This window comes from Manis javanica, chromosome 11 (assembly GCF_040802235.1).
Source record: "Manis javanica isolate MJ-LG chromosome 11, MJ_LKY, whole genome shotgun sequence".
In the NCBI taxonomy this organism is placed as follows: domain Eukaryota; kingdom Metazoa; phylum Chordata; class Mammalia; order Pholidota; family Manidae; genus Manis; species Manis javanica.
In genome coordinates this window covers 83,515,951-83,532,294 of record NC_133166.1, presented here as the reverse complement: position 1 = coordinate 83,532,294, position 16,344 = coordinate 83,515,951, and the positions used below count along the sequence as shown (strand labels likewise).

Here is a 16,344-nt window from a genome sequence, read left to right as displayed (position 1 = left end):
TCTTTAGAAAATTATCTCTTTTGATACAGAGTTCATTTGAAAGACAACATAATTTTTTTACTACTCAGTTATTTACTTTCAGCCTTGAATTCTACTTTTTAACATTAAGAAATCACTTCAAAATTCGAAACAAAAATGTCACACCAAAAAAGTGTTATAGTGGATATGGTACTTAAACGAAGTCTATGTCAAAGTACAATTTAAGTAATGAGCTTAATAAGTCAACAGCAACTCTGTCTTCTAATTGCTCAATCCAAAATCTTTGGAATCATCCTGACTCCTCTTTGCTTCCCACACCCATCTCTAATGTATCACGAAATCCTGTTGGTGCTAACCACCCCCATCTCCACTCCATCTCTATCCCCAACGTTATCATCCTGGTTCAACTGATCGCATTTCAGGACTACTGTAACCTGCCCTGTCTCATCTTCTTACTTCTGTTCTTCCCTTCCTAAGTCTGCCCTCAATGCAGTAGGCGTTGTGAGATTCCAAAATCTGAGACAGATCATCTCACTTTCCCACTCAAAACCCCGTAAGGGCTCCCCGCTTCACTCAAAGTAAAGTCTAAATCCTTACAGAGGCTTACATTTTCTAGTTTCTTGTGAGCTCTCTAAGTTTCCTTTCCTATTGCTTTCATTTTCATTCCCTTCACCCCAACTATATTGGCCTTTTTGCAGTCCTCAAACCCACCAAGCATGAGCCAGCCTCAGGGTCTCTGAACGAGCTATTGCCTCTGCTGGACTGCTCTTCCCCTAGACACCTCTCCTTCACCTCCTCAATGAGGTCTATTCTACCTAAGAATAACTGTAACTTTCCCTCTCCCCACCAATCCAATCTTGTTTGTTTTGCCCTACTTTTTCTTCACAGCTATTTATCACTTTCTAACATATTAAACATACCCCTTATTTAATATGCTAATTGTTTACAGTTTGTCTCCCTCTGCAAGAATGTAAGGTCCATAAGACTTGGGATCTTTGTCTATTCATTCAGAAAGTAGATTTGTGTTTATGTTATAGTTAGATAAGAAGATTTCCTAGTATATTCCAGAGGAACAAGAATTGGTTCCAAAGTTTCTTAAAATGTGCTCTCTCATGTTGATATCACAACTTTCTGGATAGAGACGTCTATTTCAGATTATTTTATGAAATTCGTTTAGTTTTACCAGACATATGATCAGAAGCAATGTATCCACAGATATGTGGCAGGTGTGGGATGGGAATGGGCATATCAAGACATCGCAGGTCCCATAGAGAAAGGAAAGCACTGTTTAAGCAGGCTTCTCTTGCTTTGTCCTAAATAATCTTAAAACAGATGGCAAAAGCTAACTACTAAGTCTGCTGCCATGGAAACCACCATTACAGCAGCTCATCTTAAAGCCACACCTATAAGATAAATGTTTGTCTTTCTATTGTTACAATCTTAACCTGCCAAATTTCACTCTAAGTCTAACTAGAAGGGACAGGTACTCTGGACATACCAACTGACAAAAAAGTCTGAGAAAGACTAATTAATAATAATATCACCTTAAACATAATCCAAATCCAACATATGGAGAAAGGGTTTTACATAATTTGCCATGTTACTCTGCATTCAAGTTCTGCCTTTGTTTTATATTCATGTGTCTTACCTTAATGTTGCAAGCTTGCTCCATCAATCTTCTTGCATTTTCCTCTGCCCTGTATCTCTTTGGAAGCTGAACTCTGAAAAACTTTAAAGCACCTTCAAAATCAGCCTGCAGAAGATCTTCCTTTGAGGTCTATAAAATAATTATAAAGATTCATTAGGACATGCCGGGCTGCATTCAGGACAAATACATTGAAAGAACAATTTCTATTTTCCTGGATGTACTTTTATAGCTAAAATCTAGGTGAGTTGCAAAAACTTGGAGGAAGAGATTTATAACCTCTTGACATAAGTTGAAGGAAGTCACCATAAATCCTAGAAGCAACAGAAGAATTAACAGGCTAACATATTTAACTCTCATTACCTGAAGATTAGAATGGTGGGTCCTGGCAATGTTAAGCCAAGTTACATCACTGAGAAAAGAAAAATGGCAGAAAAGGAAAACATTCGAACTCTAGGGCTGATGTGTGACTTTAGCTTGCTGTCATTTTAAGGATAGACTAGAAAGCTGGCTGAAGATGTAAACAATGCACCAAAGTACACCAGAATTCTGAGATAAACACCCGGTGGGAAGATGGCTCTCCAGCTCATGACAATAGCAGATCAAATGATAAAAATATGAAATTGATACCACAACTTAAAGGATGTTATGAAGATGTAAATGAAGCAAGCCACTCAACTACTGAACTTCTTATGAGAACTGTTTGCAAAATGTACTTATTTAAGAAATAACCACTTAGATATAAATATATGCATGCACAAAAAAAAGATGGAAAGGAATAAAATAAAATGTTTCTTTGGACAGTGGGACAAGATTTTTCTTTATATTTTTCTGTATTTTCTGCTGTAAAGATTTTATAATAAGAAAAACAATAAATATTTTAATAAACAAGTAATATTTGGCAAACACCGTGGTACAAATTACAGATTCAGGCAGACTGGCTACATAGAAGTAAGCCAAAAAGCAATGAGATGTTTTAAGAGTTAGATTTAATTGACAAAGAGTTTATTAATAAAACAAACAAAAAATAATGGTTTGAAATCACAGAACTACACATCAGTTCAAAATATTATTTTACTGACATTCAAATGTAAAGTTGATTAACCAAAGAAGACTGCACTGGAAGAGAATAAGAAGTCAGAGAAATGCCTGCTAACGACAGGCCTGACTTGTCATCACCTCCCTGTCATCTCTTAGGTGGGTCCCTGCAGGAATCCCTTAACAGGTCTCCCTGTATTTGCTCTTGCTGCCCACTACCTACTCTCCTTACAGCTGTCAAATGATGCTCTTTCAGATCATGCTGCTCTTCACTGTAAAGACTCCAGTTTCCACTACACTGTGCTCAGAATAAAACCCAAAATATTTACTAGTGCCCACAAGGCCCTTCACCTTCCCCTCCAACCTCACCTTGAACCACAGTTTCAGGCACACTGCTCTTCAATCTGGTTTTTGTACATACCAAGTTCATTCCTAACTGAAGGCTACTGCCCTTGATTTTCCCTCTGCCTGAAATATTATTCTCCCAGATCTTCATAAGGATGGCAATTTTCTGTGATGTAGATTTTAGCTCAAATGTAAGATCTGAGTGAGGCCTTTCCCAAGCATTTAAATTCTTCCCTCACATCCTGTCAAGTAATTTTTCACCAAGTCATTTTTTAGTTTTACATTTATTTTCTTCCTAAAGAAAGAAGACTTGTCTCTCTTGTTCACTGCTGTAGCAACAGTGTCAAAACTAATACCCAGAGTATAGGAGGACTCAAAGTGTACTGAAGGAATGAATAAATTCTATTTTCATCTCTCTTTCACCGTGTATAGACATATAATTCTTTTCTCCCCATCTCCCCTCCCCTTTAAACAGAAACATGTAAAATAAAATCACATACCAATTCATATACCAGGCATTTTCAAAAGGAGAATACGTTGTCTCAGCTTTAGAAGAGACAGGTTACATGAACTAGTAACCGGGAAGTAGAGCTAGGCTAACAGTGGCAGTGAAAAATCAAGCTTCAGTATATGACAGATTTATTTCCTCCGTCACAGATACTTAGACATGATAGCAGTAAGTTGTGGAGAGAATGTTTAGCATGATTGCATGCTATCAACTCACCTTAACTTGGTTGGAAAAGGCAGTTACTAGAAACAACATCAGTCCAAAAGAGGGCTCCTCCAACTAAAATTTCAACTGCTGATTATTGGGAAAGCATTTAGCTACCAGTTACACCAGACAAGCTGCATTCCTGCTCTTCCTTTTTCATCTGTAATACTGGTTCTGATGACTAACTCTCTGGTAATTACTGGGAAAATTCAAGATGAGCTGCATATAGAGTTCATAGGGGAACAGGATGAGCAGCTTTCCTCACTACTAAAAAGTTCTCTGAGGGCACTACTACTTCTACGTCCAGTGCAACTAACCTTTAGTTACCTGGTAACAGATGCCCCAAAATTGTGGGAAGCAGTCTCTTGTCTACAGACAGCAGTATGGTTACCTAATTTTCTAGTAATGCCCCAGACTTAATTTCCAGGCTCTGAGTTCATACAGAAGCAGAAAGGTTAGGATGAAAGATGAGTTTTCATACATCCTGTGACATCTGACCTCTGGCCAGACAGGGATGGCCACGTAGACAGAGATGCTGTTTGGAGGAGGCTATGGTCTCAAGGGAGGTGCAGCAAGGAGCTCCCCACCTGGACTCAGGCCAAGAATCTGGAAACCAGAATTCAGAGCCTGTGACTGTCCTAAGGCACTGTTGGTGTTAATGATGTTCTAGATCACATGGCTTGCCCAACTCACTTAAGTCCAAAAAGAGAGTTCAGACAATCATGGAGCAGGGAGGCTCAAGTAGACAAAAGTGTGGAAATTGTATCATATTCCATCCTCTAACCCAGCCTCTAAAAAGTACAATTAAAAGGCAATTAAAGGTACTCAAACAAGGTTACAAAGGTTGAAATAAATTCATTCTAATTTGAACTCTGGCTAACGCATGGTATTGGCTAAGTCTTCACTATTCTCGTACTTAAAAAATGAGAATATCTTCAACCCCAAAGTATTTGAAAATGAAATAAGATATGAAATAAGAGTGCATTTTGTGAACCTCAAGACAAATATAAGGGATGATGGCTTGGAAAGTTATCTCTGTGTTGCTCAAAGATGCTCAGATATTGCTATTTTAGTAGCTAAAAACAGTAGTACCCTGTTGTCACTGAGATTTTTTATTCCAAAAAAGCAGTTGGTCTCAGTTGAAAGAATTTATATTCTTCTCAAGGACTGAAATAAAGCTAATTTCATTGGGAATGAAAAAAACATGCCACAAGACAACCCTTGGGGGAAAAAAATGAGCCAGTAAGCAAAAAACATATAAACAAAAACCTTGCTTGCCAGTGTTCTAAAAGACAACCTTTAGTTCTATTCTGATAGGCTTTTTTCTCCAATTTTCTCTTTAAGATCTTCCATAATCATTAAGTATCACTTCAAATGCCTCCATATGCCATAAGTAGATTTATCAGTTTATGGGGCTAACCCCCCATTTACTGACAACTGTATCTGAGAGGTTTTTCCCTCTACAATAGAGGAATAGATATTCCTTGCTTTGCAAAGACTTAGGTGCCTCACTATGAATTTATCAGAAAATTGGTTGTTTTTTAATACATTTAAAAAATCATAATTTATATACATATGTATATTCTACATAGGAAGGTCATAGATTTTTTCATTTACTTAATATATTAATATATCACTTACTTAAATATATTTTTTATATTCACTGCTCCCAAAAAAAGGAAGTATTTTTTAAAGGCCTAACAGGTCTCACCACCTAGAGATAAACATAATTAACATAATTAACATTTTGCTCATTGCTCATAGTCCTTTTTTTCTATCCCTACACACATATATTACATACATTTAGTTGAATCACATCATATGTGTTACTTTGTTTAATATATATGCTTCACAAAAAGTCAAGAATTTATGTAATAATATTAGTCCAAAATATAAGTACTCTCTATGAAATTAAAACATGATTTCAATCATACAAACTAATCAATAATGAGCTGGGTATGGAGATGCTGATTTAATTAATGGTTATAATTTAGTTTATAATTGTATGAATGATCATCTTCTACCCTGACAGTGAAGTTAACACGTGATTTTGTGACAAGACCCAAGCTTTAAAAATGCACCCCTAAAAGGCAGACTAAAATTTGAAGAACTAAACCAACAAGCCAAAAGAGGCTGTATAGGCTCCTGGATATCATTAGTCACCTGTGCTCTCCACACAGAACCTCATGGGGCTAGAAGACTTGATTGAACCTGGAAAAGCTGTTCTTCAACTGGGAAATTCCTAAGAATTTGTCTATATCACCTTCAGAACAGTCATAAGGAAAGAGTAAAATAATGAAGTGCAATTACTTCCCCAACATTACTTGTTAAGTAATGTTAGCCAGAAGATAATATAGACAAGAATTAGGGAAATTTGGATAAGCAAAAGCATGTTTTCTTCCTTTGTAAAATAAAGGAAAGAACTCTATCAGCTTTTAAATAAGAATAAGTGATAACTTTTGAAAATTAATGGCTCTACCAGATATAAATCCAAGCATATATGGTCAATTAATATACGATAAAGGAGCCATGGACACACAATGGGGAAATGAAAGCCTCTTCAAGAATGGGTGTTGGCAGAACTGGACAGCTACATGCAGGAGAATGAAACTGGATTATTGTCTAAGTCCATACACAAAAGTAAACTCAAAATAGATCAAAGATCTGAATGTAAGTCATGAAACCATAAAACTCTTAGAACAAAACAGAGGCAAAAATCTCTTGAATATAAACATGAGCAACTTTTTTCTGAACGCATCTCCTTGGGCAAGAGAAACAAAAGCAAAAATGAATAAATGGGACTACATCATGCTAATAAGCTTCTGTACAGCAAAGGACATCATCAGTAGAACAAAAAGGCATCCTACAGTATGGGAGAATATATTCATCAATGATTTTTCTGATAAGGGGTTAACATCCAAAATACATAAAGAACTCACACGCCTCAACACCCAAAAGGCAAATAACCCTATTAAAAAATGGACAGAGGCTATGAACAGACAATTCTCCAAAGAAGAAACTCAGATGGCCAACAGGCACATGAAAAGATGCTCCACATCACTAATTATCAAGGAAATTCAAATTAAAACCACAATGAGGTATCACCTCACACCACTTAGGATGGCCAACATCAAAAAGACTAGGAACAACAAATGCTGGTGAGGATGTGGAGAAAGGGGAACCCTCCTACACTGCTGGTGGGAATGTAGACTAGTTCAACCATTGTGGAAAGCAATATGGAGGTTCCTCAAAATACTAAGAATAGAAATACCATTTGACCTGGGAATTCCACTCTTAGGAATTAACCCAAAGAAAACAAGTTCTCAGATTCAAAAAGACATCTGCACCCCTATGTTTATTGTAGCACTATTTACAACAGTCAAGATATGGAAGCAACCTAAGTGTCCATCAGTAGATGAATGGATAAAGAAGAGGTGATACATATACCCAGTGGAATACTATTCAGCCATGAGAAGAAAAGAGATCCTACCATTTGCAACAACATGGATGGAGCTAGAGGGTATTATGCTCAATGAAATAATGCAGGCCGAAAAAGACAAGAACCAAATGATATCCTTCATTTGTGGAGTATAACAATGAAGCAAAACTGAAGGAACAAAACAGCAGCAGACTCACAGACTCCAAGAAGGGATCAGTGGTTACCAAAGGGGAGGAGGGTTGGGGGAGTGTGGGTGGGGAGGGAGGGAGAAGGGGATTGAGGGGTATTATGATTGGTACACATGGTGTTGGGGGCTCACGAGGAAGCACAGAGAAGACAAGTAGTGACTCTGTGGCATCTTACTACACTGATGGACAATGACTGCAATGGGGATATGGGGGGGACTTGATAATATGGGTGAATGTAGTAACCACGATGTTTTTCATGTGAAACTTTCATAAAAGTGTATATCAATGACACTTTAATTAAAAAAACATTTTTTAAAAGAAAATTAGTGGCTCTACTAACACTCAAGTTTGCTCCCCCAAACTTCCTGTCAAATCCTTTTAAGTGATGATATGAAACATGTTTACCAACTGTATTTTCCAAGATAATATTACTTCTTCCTTCATTTGAACAAAATATATAAAAATTACCTGGACAACAAAAACACTGAAACAAATTCTACTTCTAGTTCTTTTCAAGTAGGTAGAAAGAAGCATCCAAAGGGAAAAGGTAAATAGGATGTTAATTGTAAGTAGCCTCCCTACTCACCCCAGGAAAATAAATTAAGAAAATTGCAAATTGGAAAGAGGATTTAGGACTTATTTAGACATAAAATTTGATTTTTATCTTTTGGGAGGTACCAGTTACTTTTTTACAAGTGGGTGTTTAACTTTCTTTAAAAGTTACTTCAATGAGTAATCCTTGCAGCATTTAATACCAGACATAAAAAAGGAGACATATTTTCTCCTCTGCTCTTCTATTCCCTGCTTAAAATTAATGTTTTAAGAAAGCCTCCAAATTAAAAATAAAGCTTGGATGCAATTTGACAGCCTAAGAAACTTGATGAAAATTCAAATGGCTACTGAAGGAACAGCTGGGGCATTTCCTTCAATATATCAACCCTGCTCAGCCTGACAGTCCTTTGGATTCACTGTGCACAATGTCAAGGTATCAGTATTGTAACTACATCCAATGTTGATATTCATATATAGTGATCTGGTAAGGACTTCCCATGTCATGTAATGGCAAAAAGGAAAAATCTTGAGGAGGGAAAGGGAGATTTTGAACAGGAGTAAAAGTTTCTCCTCTTTCTGCAAATTTCACATACTTAAGAGGATGTACTCTGGCTATGTGCCACTGCTGATACCACTTTGAGTGTGTTTTTCACACTGAAAAATTCAGTGCAAGAATATCACATTTTAAAGTGATTTTTTTTTTAAAGAAGGCAGGGTGGGTGGAAAAGAACAGTTCTAATATTTGAGTGTTAGCTCTAGATGCTTCTATTTCAAACTTCTCATGATAAATCTTTCTTTAAGGGTCTCTGATAAGAAAGAAATTCTAGGTTTATGTTAGAGGATTATTTGAAAAAAATCTAGGCATGGTTCTCTTTCTCCCCTTCACTATTTTCATCACCAACAGCTTTTTCTTCCTTTAGTTATAGTGTCTAACAGGATATCTCTTCAGCTGAGAAATATTTTTAGAGGTCTCAAAATCATTTGGAAGCACAAATTTTAGAAGAGGGAACCATTACTTAGCTGGTATCTAGGATACGTGTATCTCTTGCTTTCGTATTTTAATTCACTAAAGAAATGTGTGTTTGGTAAGTCTGCACATAGAATTTATGCCTTGTGGTACTATGTTAAATGAAGTCCTTTTACCTGATTTATTAAAGGGAAATTGTTCTTTACTAGGTAGGTGTACCTTTGAAGGACAAGGAGCAAAAATTCCAAATATGCTTGGGGTTCTAGAGTTTGATGGTCCCTCTTGAATCAGGGAACAAGAAACAAGGAAGTCCAAATCTAAAATATTGTCTTGGAAAATCTCCGTCTACTTGATCAGTTCATTATGAAAATTAACTTCTTATATGTATGAAAAAAACTACTAGATTCTTAAAGCAAAATAAGGTATTTATATGTACTTAACCCACGTGCACTCATATTTAAAACATGACTAAAAATCTAAACTTCAGTTCTACCTCTTGAGTAGTAACGGAAAGACTGCAATATTGTGTGTGGCAGGATTCCTCTTAGGACCACCACCCTGTGCAGATTAGCCATCTATCCCACATCATAAGCCAGTCCAATAACATAAGGCTTAAAAACTGTACTCCCCCCCGGTACACATGCCAAACTCTGAGCAGTAACTTATTGGATAGCTGATCTCAGTTCACAGCCTTATTGCTAATCAAAGGGCATGTGATTTCCAAAAATGTAGAGTACCCTAGTTGTATCAATAATCTTCAAAGTCCAACACTATATAACAAAGTCAGAGATTTCCAAATGGTCCTGTAGCCAACTCAGCATATACTTTTCACCTGTGCTGTACATGGTGCTCACACCTGGACTCTGAATGTTAGAGCCCAAAACAACATGAGGGGGTACCACCTCAGATACTACCCGCTTAGGTGACCACCCCCACAAAGATCTGAAGCTTAGGAACCTAACACCCTGTGGATTTTACTGTAATAATTTGTTTTAAACTACAGGCAGTTTAAGTTTATCCCTGATGCAGGTTTAAGTATGAGAGAGATCCTCAGTTGTCAATTTACACTTTCCTTCAAAACCATAAAAATGTAAATACCAAGGGAAGTCACTGGTGGAAGCATGTGAGGCACAAACTTAAGAAGGAATCTTTAAGAACATGAAAATATATTAGACCCAGACTGGTTCCTCAAAGAGATGCAGAGACTTTGCGGAAATATATTTTAGCCTGACTCAGTGTCAAAGCTCCTGAAATAAAATGTTTCTTATTTCACTCTTTAAAAAAAAAAAAAGTCCTTTTAACAGAATCATGAGTCTTCAGTTTTCTCCTTTATTAAGAAAAAATGTTACTCAGGGAAAACAAAATTCAAGTGTGCACTGATGACCTCACCTGGGCATTGAAACTTATATCTTTTTATGTCTTCCTTAAGTGACAAAGGAACTGTGTTTCTCAAAAATCCCACTCTCCTCTTATAACTGTGCGCTGGTTATGGCATCTAACTTCATCTTGCAATGATAAACAGACTATCTTCAGGGTGAGAAGTCCCTTATGTATATGGCTACCTAATGCATCTGTTATGATTATACAGGAGAGATTATATTTAAATGCAAATACATCAAGAAGACTGAATTATAATTGTAAAGGTAAGTATAAACAGAGATGAACTGTACTGGAGAGAGACGTGAAAGAAAAGTTAAATTCAGTCAATATTGTACTTTTGAAGAGACTCAAATGTGAGAGAACCATAATGAGGGAACAGTCTAGAATGGTATTAAACTCTATTGTACAAGATGGACAAAGCTATATTATTCTTGTTCAATCACCAAATAATGGTATAGGACTACTGCAGACCAATTACATTATAGAACAGTTGCTAGGTATAGTTTTCAAACCACTAAAAAGAAACCCTGCACCAGTGATTGTGGGTATTTAATTTTAACTCTTGGTAGGAAGTGAGGAAGGGTGTTTTCTCTCTTGCTCAGGAAATCAAAAGGCAAGCAAGCCAGAATTCCCAGATTCACAGCACAGAGCCAACAGCTTTAAGCCGTTCCATAGCTACACAGTTCAAACATCCCAGGAGAGTAATTTCCAATTGCCTACCCAAGGATTTTTAGGGGATAAAATTCCCTACAAAAAAGACCCCTATTAAATAGGAGCTCAAATGGAGAGGTTAGAAAGCAAACCACAAGTAGTCTGGATAAGTAGCAATAGCGTCTGTTGTAAAATTTAACCCTTTGGAGACATAAATAACAGAAAGCCTACATCAAGCACTTGAGTATTCTGCTTCATTACTAAGCCTAGCCAGCCAGAAACAACCCCCCACCTTTATTTCCCCCTTTTTGCTGCCACAAGGAGAAGGCCACTAACGCAGCCCTGGGCTCTGAGAAGAGAGCCCTATCTCCTCCAGTCAATTAAGGAGCGGCATGAACCGGGCTCAGATAGAGCCCCAGTGCAGTGGCCACTCAGCACTTCCTTCTTGGTAGAGTGGGGAGGAGATGAAAACAGGAGATTGCAAGCTCTTCCAGGGATACAAGGAATTTTCACAGATGGAGGCACATTCCCTACAAAATGAAGTTCAATGAAAAACAGTCTCACCGCCAGAAGTCGAGGCACAAACAGACGATGCCCCATCCCCAGAAGTTCCAGCACGCGACAGGCATACTCATTCACCAGCTTGCTCCTCTCGTCGTGCATGTCCTGGGACTTTTTGACAGGAGGTGTGAGCTTAGCAGCTGGGGCTGGGCAGGGCACCCCTTCTTCCATGAGCAGTAAGTAGGTATCCAGAATGAGAAAGCTGGATCTCTGATCCACAATGTTAAGAACTGCGGTGAGAGGGGAGCCTGGCTTAGGTCTCCCCAGGAGCACGCACGAGCCAGTCTGTGCTGGGAATTGTCAGCTAATGTCTCCACAAAAAAAACATTTTGGCTAAATCATCCACTGTGCATGAGCCCCCAAGTAGACAGGAAAATGAAATCAAATACTGATCTAAATAAAGAACAGCAAAAACGATCAGAGGCAAAAGGATGGCCAAGAGTGATGCAGGAGAGTTCAGGTACATGTGTACAGATGCACAGGCTGCTTAGAAGGGTCTAGCATGTGTGTGTGTGCGCGCATGTGCGTGTGCGCGTGCTGAGCATATGTGTGAGAGTGTCCGTGTGTGTGTGTGTCCGTGTGTATAAGCCGACAGCAGCAGCAGCCAGGAAGCCAGGGCAGTTGTGAAGCTGCAAGGAGAAAAGGATGAGCTCATTGCAATCCTTGATTCGTGACAAGCTGCCGCCGCCGCCGCCACCGCCACCGACACGACTGCCTCTCACCCTCTCACGCAGGGAATCAGTAATGAAGGGGCAGGGAAGGGAGGGGAGGGAGAGGCGGGGGTAGGTGAATGAGCATACAGAGTGTGTCTCAGGGGAGAATGCTGTAATAGGAAGCCAATGGCAGCCGTTGGACAGCTGTGCTTCCTCCTCACAGTCCACCTTCAATCAGTGTCAGTCTGACAGCTTATGTTGTTGAATCCTATACCCAAAGACAGAAGAACTAGCCTTTCATAACATGTGATGCTCACAGAAAAATCAGACAGCCTGCCAGCTAAAAGGCTGACCTTTATCCACTCCTGCTTTCTAATGATAAAAGATGAAAGTCTGATTTTATACTGCGTATTTAAGGCAGGATGCACCAATCCTTGTTAGGTTACTGAAATCTCTGCAGAGAAGGTTCAGGGCAAAAATCATAGCATATGGACAGAAAAGCAAGAACTGATGAGCATCAGAGAAATGACACACCCTCAACTTGAAGTGTTTATGCAAGAATAATGACTTTTTGCAATGCCAGGATGTGCGGAAGTATTTCAGTGTTCTGGGAAGGCTACTCACAATTAAAAGGCTGATTTTTATAAACATGTGATATGATAAAACAAAAACTTACAACATAATAATAAAAGTATACGTAAAAGGAACCACTAAAGTTGAGATTCTCAGAGCAAGAAATAATTTTCTGAAGCTACATGGCCAAACTAATCCTTCTCTAGTAATAATATAACAGAATTTTCCATAGTTTAAAACTTTATAATCTTAGTATTACAGTATTATACTAATTTTCTTGATAAGAATAATCAATTGCAGCCAAATAAGCAAAATCACCTTTAGGACAGTTTCTTAACTTCATCCTAACAACTAACTAATCTGTATTCAGGATCTTGGTGCTACAGTTCTGCATGCAGCTGGTCTCATGAATGCCAGACCAGCTTCTCCATGTGAGCTGCAGCACAGCACAATGAGGAATAGGGCTCAGAGAGCCAGAGCAACTTCCCTCTGGGTGTTAGTTCCCTACTCTGACAAATCAGTTAATGGAGCTCTGCAAGTAACACAATAGAAAACGTATTTCTCAGCATCTCTCTGTGATCCTGGTTAAAGAAATAGATTAATTATGGAATTGAGGTTAAAGGGAAATACTGCCTCCCTTAACAAAACCTCAAGAAAACAAAAAAAAATTTTTTTGGTAAAACATTTAAAGAAATAATTAACAAAATATTTGAACATATTTATATATTTTGTCAAGCCTTTTGTTTCTTCCAGAATTGAGTTCTTAAAAAAACATACAAAGATTTTAATGTATTATGATCAAAACCATTAGAGTATGACATATACAATATATACATTGCAGATTCCTAAGGTTTTGGAGGAAATGTCTGATGAGCTACCCAGGGTGGGGGCTGAGGACTCGTTCAGCTGGACAGAGAGACTGTAAGGAAAAGGGCAGAGGTTCTGGGCCTTCCATGCCTCACCCCTACACACACACACCCCTCCCGGGGAACAGCTCCATTTTTATCTTGTTTACATACAGGAGTTCTGCATGAGATACTGCCTGAGGGCTGCGCTGATGCTATGTGAGTGGGAAAGGCACTGCCACAGAAGCTTCACATTTAGGAACAAGAGGACATTTTGACTTACAAAGGAAGGAAGAATTCAGTGATTCTTTGCTTACAGAATTTTTTTTCTGACTGATTTTTTTAAACAATATGGGAGATGTTACCATCCTACTGACTTGGTCCCAAAGAACACTGATAGAAGCATTTATTTTTCCTTATATAAACCATAAACAAAGAATTTCTTGCCCAAAAGGAGTCTAGTAAAAAGAAGTAAAAATTAATCAAAGGACTATGGAATTGTATGGTTTGGCTCTGATGCTCACAAAATAAGTTAATACTATGGTTTAGCTCTGATGCTTATGAAAGAAATTAATAATATATGTATTAAATATTAAATGTTATAATTAAAACATGGTATTTTAATAAGCAAACCAAGTTACCTTAAGACATTCAGGCACATTTAACAAAATGCTGTGTAAAAAGTGTGACAAACAAGCGGTCATTATTTCAGTTTTCCCAATCTCTCCATCATCCTTCTCCCCCAAAGTGCATTATCCTTGATGTGAACGTGCAGATTCAGCCTTGGGCCCTGAGTGGCCCCTGCCAGGATGGTAACAGTGGTTTTAGGGGGAGGCAGCATGGCTCCAGAATGCATCTGCCCCAATCAGTATGAGGAACTGGGGCCTCCCAGGGCCCTACAGAAGGCTCTGGGGATCAGAGCAGAGAGGGGCCTGAGGACCAGCGGAGGAAAGGGGGGCAGGCCCAGCTGACCACTCCCAGCAGTCGCTGGACCAAGATCCTGAAAAGAGGGTGGAGCTGGCACCACTGGGGGATGAGAAGTCATGGCTGCTGACATCCAGGCCCTAGGGCTTCACTCCTGATCCAGAATTAGAGAGGGAGGAGGCAGATGAGGAGACAGGTACAGCACAGACAACTACAGCTCCATTCCCACGGACCCAGATGTGCGGACCTGGAGTAATGGGCGAAAAAGCTGGAGACAGCAAGTGCCCAATGGGAAGATGTGCTACTGAAGGCCCTCCAAGCCCAGCAGGCATCCCTGCCTGGAAACAATAACACGGAGCTGCCACATCTCCCTGCACTCCAAGCCACAAACAGCATAGGACTGAACTCACCCCAGGCTGTCATGTCCATCCCCATCCTCCCATCTCCCTTTCATCAAAAGAAAGCAGATGCCTCAGAGACCTACTTACTCAGTTCTGCACATGCGGCAACATCAGCCAAGCCAAGCCCACCTCATGGAGGATAGCGGACCCTTTATACACAGCCACAGAAACAAGCCAACAGAAGTGTCATCCTTGCTTTTAAAATATCCATAATTTTCAACCCAGGTCCTGGTTTCAGGTTGTACTTTGAGAACAGGCTATTGATCAATATCAGGTAAAATTCCTTTTAGAACATCATGAAATGGAAGAATGGATTCCAGGGATTTTTGAAGCCCTAGAGGAGTGACTCATCCCAGTGGGCATTTCTCCTTCTTCCTTCCTAACTCCCCAAATAATTTACTGACTGACTGTTGATGAGATTCAGCGATAAATATTGTACACTTTTGAGAAATACATTTTTGAGTTATAAAGTGTCCAAAAATGAAACTAATGATAGAAAAGAAACTTTTCTGAACTAATCAGTTAATAATACATGATTTTCCAAATTTCCTTATACTATCATAAAGGAAATTAAAAGAAAAATTCTGTAAAGGAAGCTCAATAGCAAGTTGAAGATAATACGGGAAATCTGGATGAATCATCCACTGAGACAGAGTAAGAGAAAAGTGAAGAGGACCAGGCAGTGGTCCCAAAGCCATGATCTCCAGAACAGAAGCCTCACTCTGGAGGCTGGAGGCAGGTGGATGGTGATGCGCTCCTAGTTACAGCCTGTGCCTCAGTGCTCTTCCTGAGCTACTCCACTGTGTCATGACTGTGGGACACGCAGAACATAAACAGATTTCCACTGTAAAATGAAAGGTACATATGCCTTAGGTTATGGAACTGTAATTAAGAACACAGAATGCAAAGAAACATGCTAAGTAGTTACTTCAGGGGTCTTAAAGGTGAACAAGGAAACACTTTCCAACCCACAGGAGCTTAAAATCAGGGAGGCATTTAAACACAAAGATAAAGAGGGATGTAGATACCATTAAAGGAGGAACACACCATGTGTTCTAGTCATGTCTTTGTTGTCCACAGAGGATGCAAACAGAAGCAGGCTTATACTACTGGGACTGGCTTGAACCTAAATCTGAAAGTAGTGAGATTAAACATGTCTTTAGGAGCTAGTAATCACATTATCTTTTAGTCACATTTACTAGCTGTAGTACATGGCTAATAATATAATCTCAGAGCTTCTGTTAGATGGCAAGGTGACATTTAATATCACCTACCTAGCCAAGCTGCTCTGAAAATGTAACAATTAATGCATACAAAGGAATCTCTCATAGTACCTAGCACAGAGTAGGTGCTAGTTAACTAGTAATTTCCTTCATTCTTTCCAGGAAGTCACCCAAAAGACAGTAAGTCTAAAATGTATTGTGTTCATCTGGGTTAGGGTCTAGAAAGATAAAAAAGACTCTATAGATGTATTAACATTAGAAAGACCAA

At 38.8% G+C, this 16,344-nt stretch overlaps 1 protein-coding gene and 1 pseudogene across 7 annotated transcripts in view; one reads left to right on the top strand and one right to left on the bottom strand.

The window, feature by feature from the left end:
- RABGAP1L (RAB GTPase activating protein 1 like) overlaps positions 1-16,344 on the bottom strand; it is a 685,104-nt gene that overhangs the window by 154,245 nt on the left and 514,515 nt on the right. For 5 of the 7 annotated variants that reach the window (XM_073216782.1, XM_073216783.1, XM_037013728.2 and 2 more), the window contains one exon: positions 1,628-1,756. In XM_073216782.1, coding sequence (XP_073072883.1) covers positions 1,628-1,756 — 129 coding nt within the window. Of the gene's footprint in view, positions 1-1,627; positions 1,757-3,731; positions 3,855-11,460; positions 12,135-16,344 lie in introns of those variants that run through there. The other 2 variants (XM_037013723.2, XM_037013724.2) reach the window with 2 other exon arrangements.
- On the top strand, positions 13,917-15,328 carry LOC140844293 (male-enhanced antigen 1 pseudogene; annotated as a pseudogene).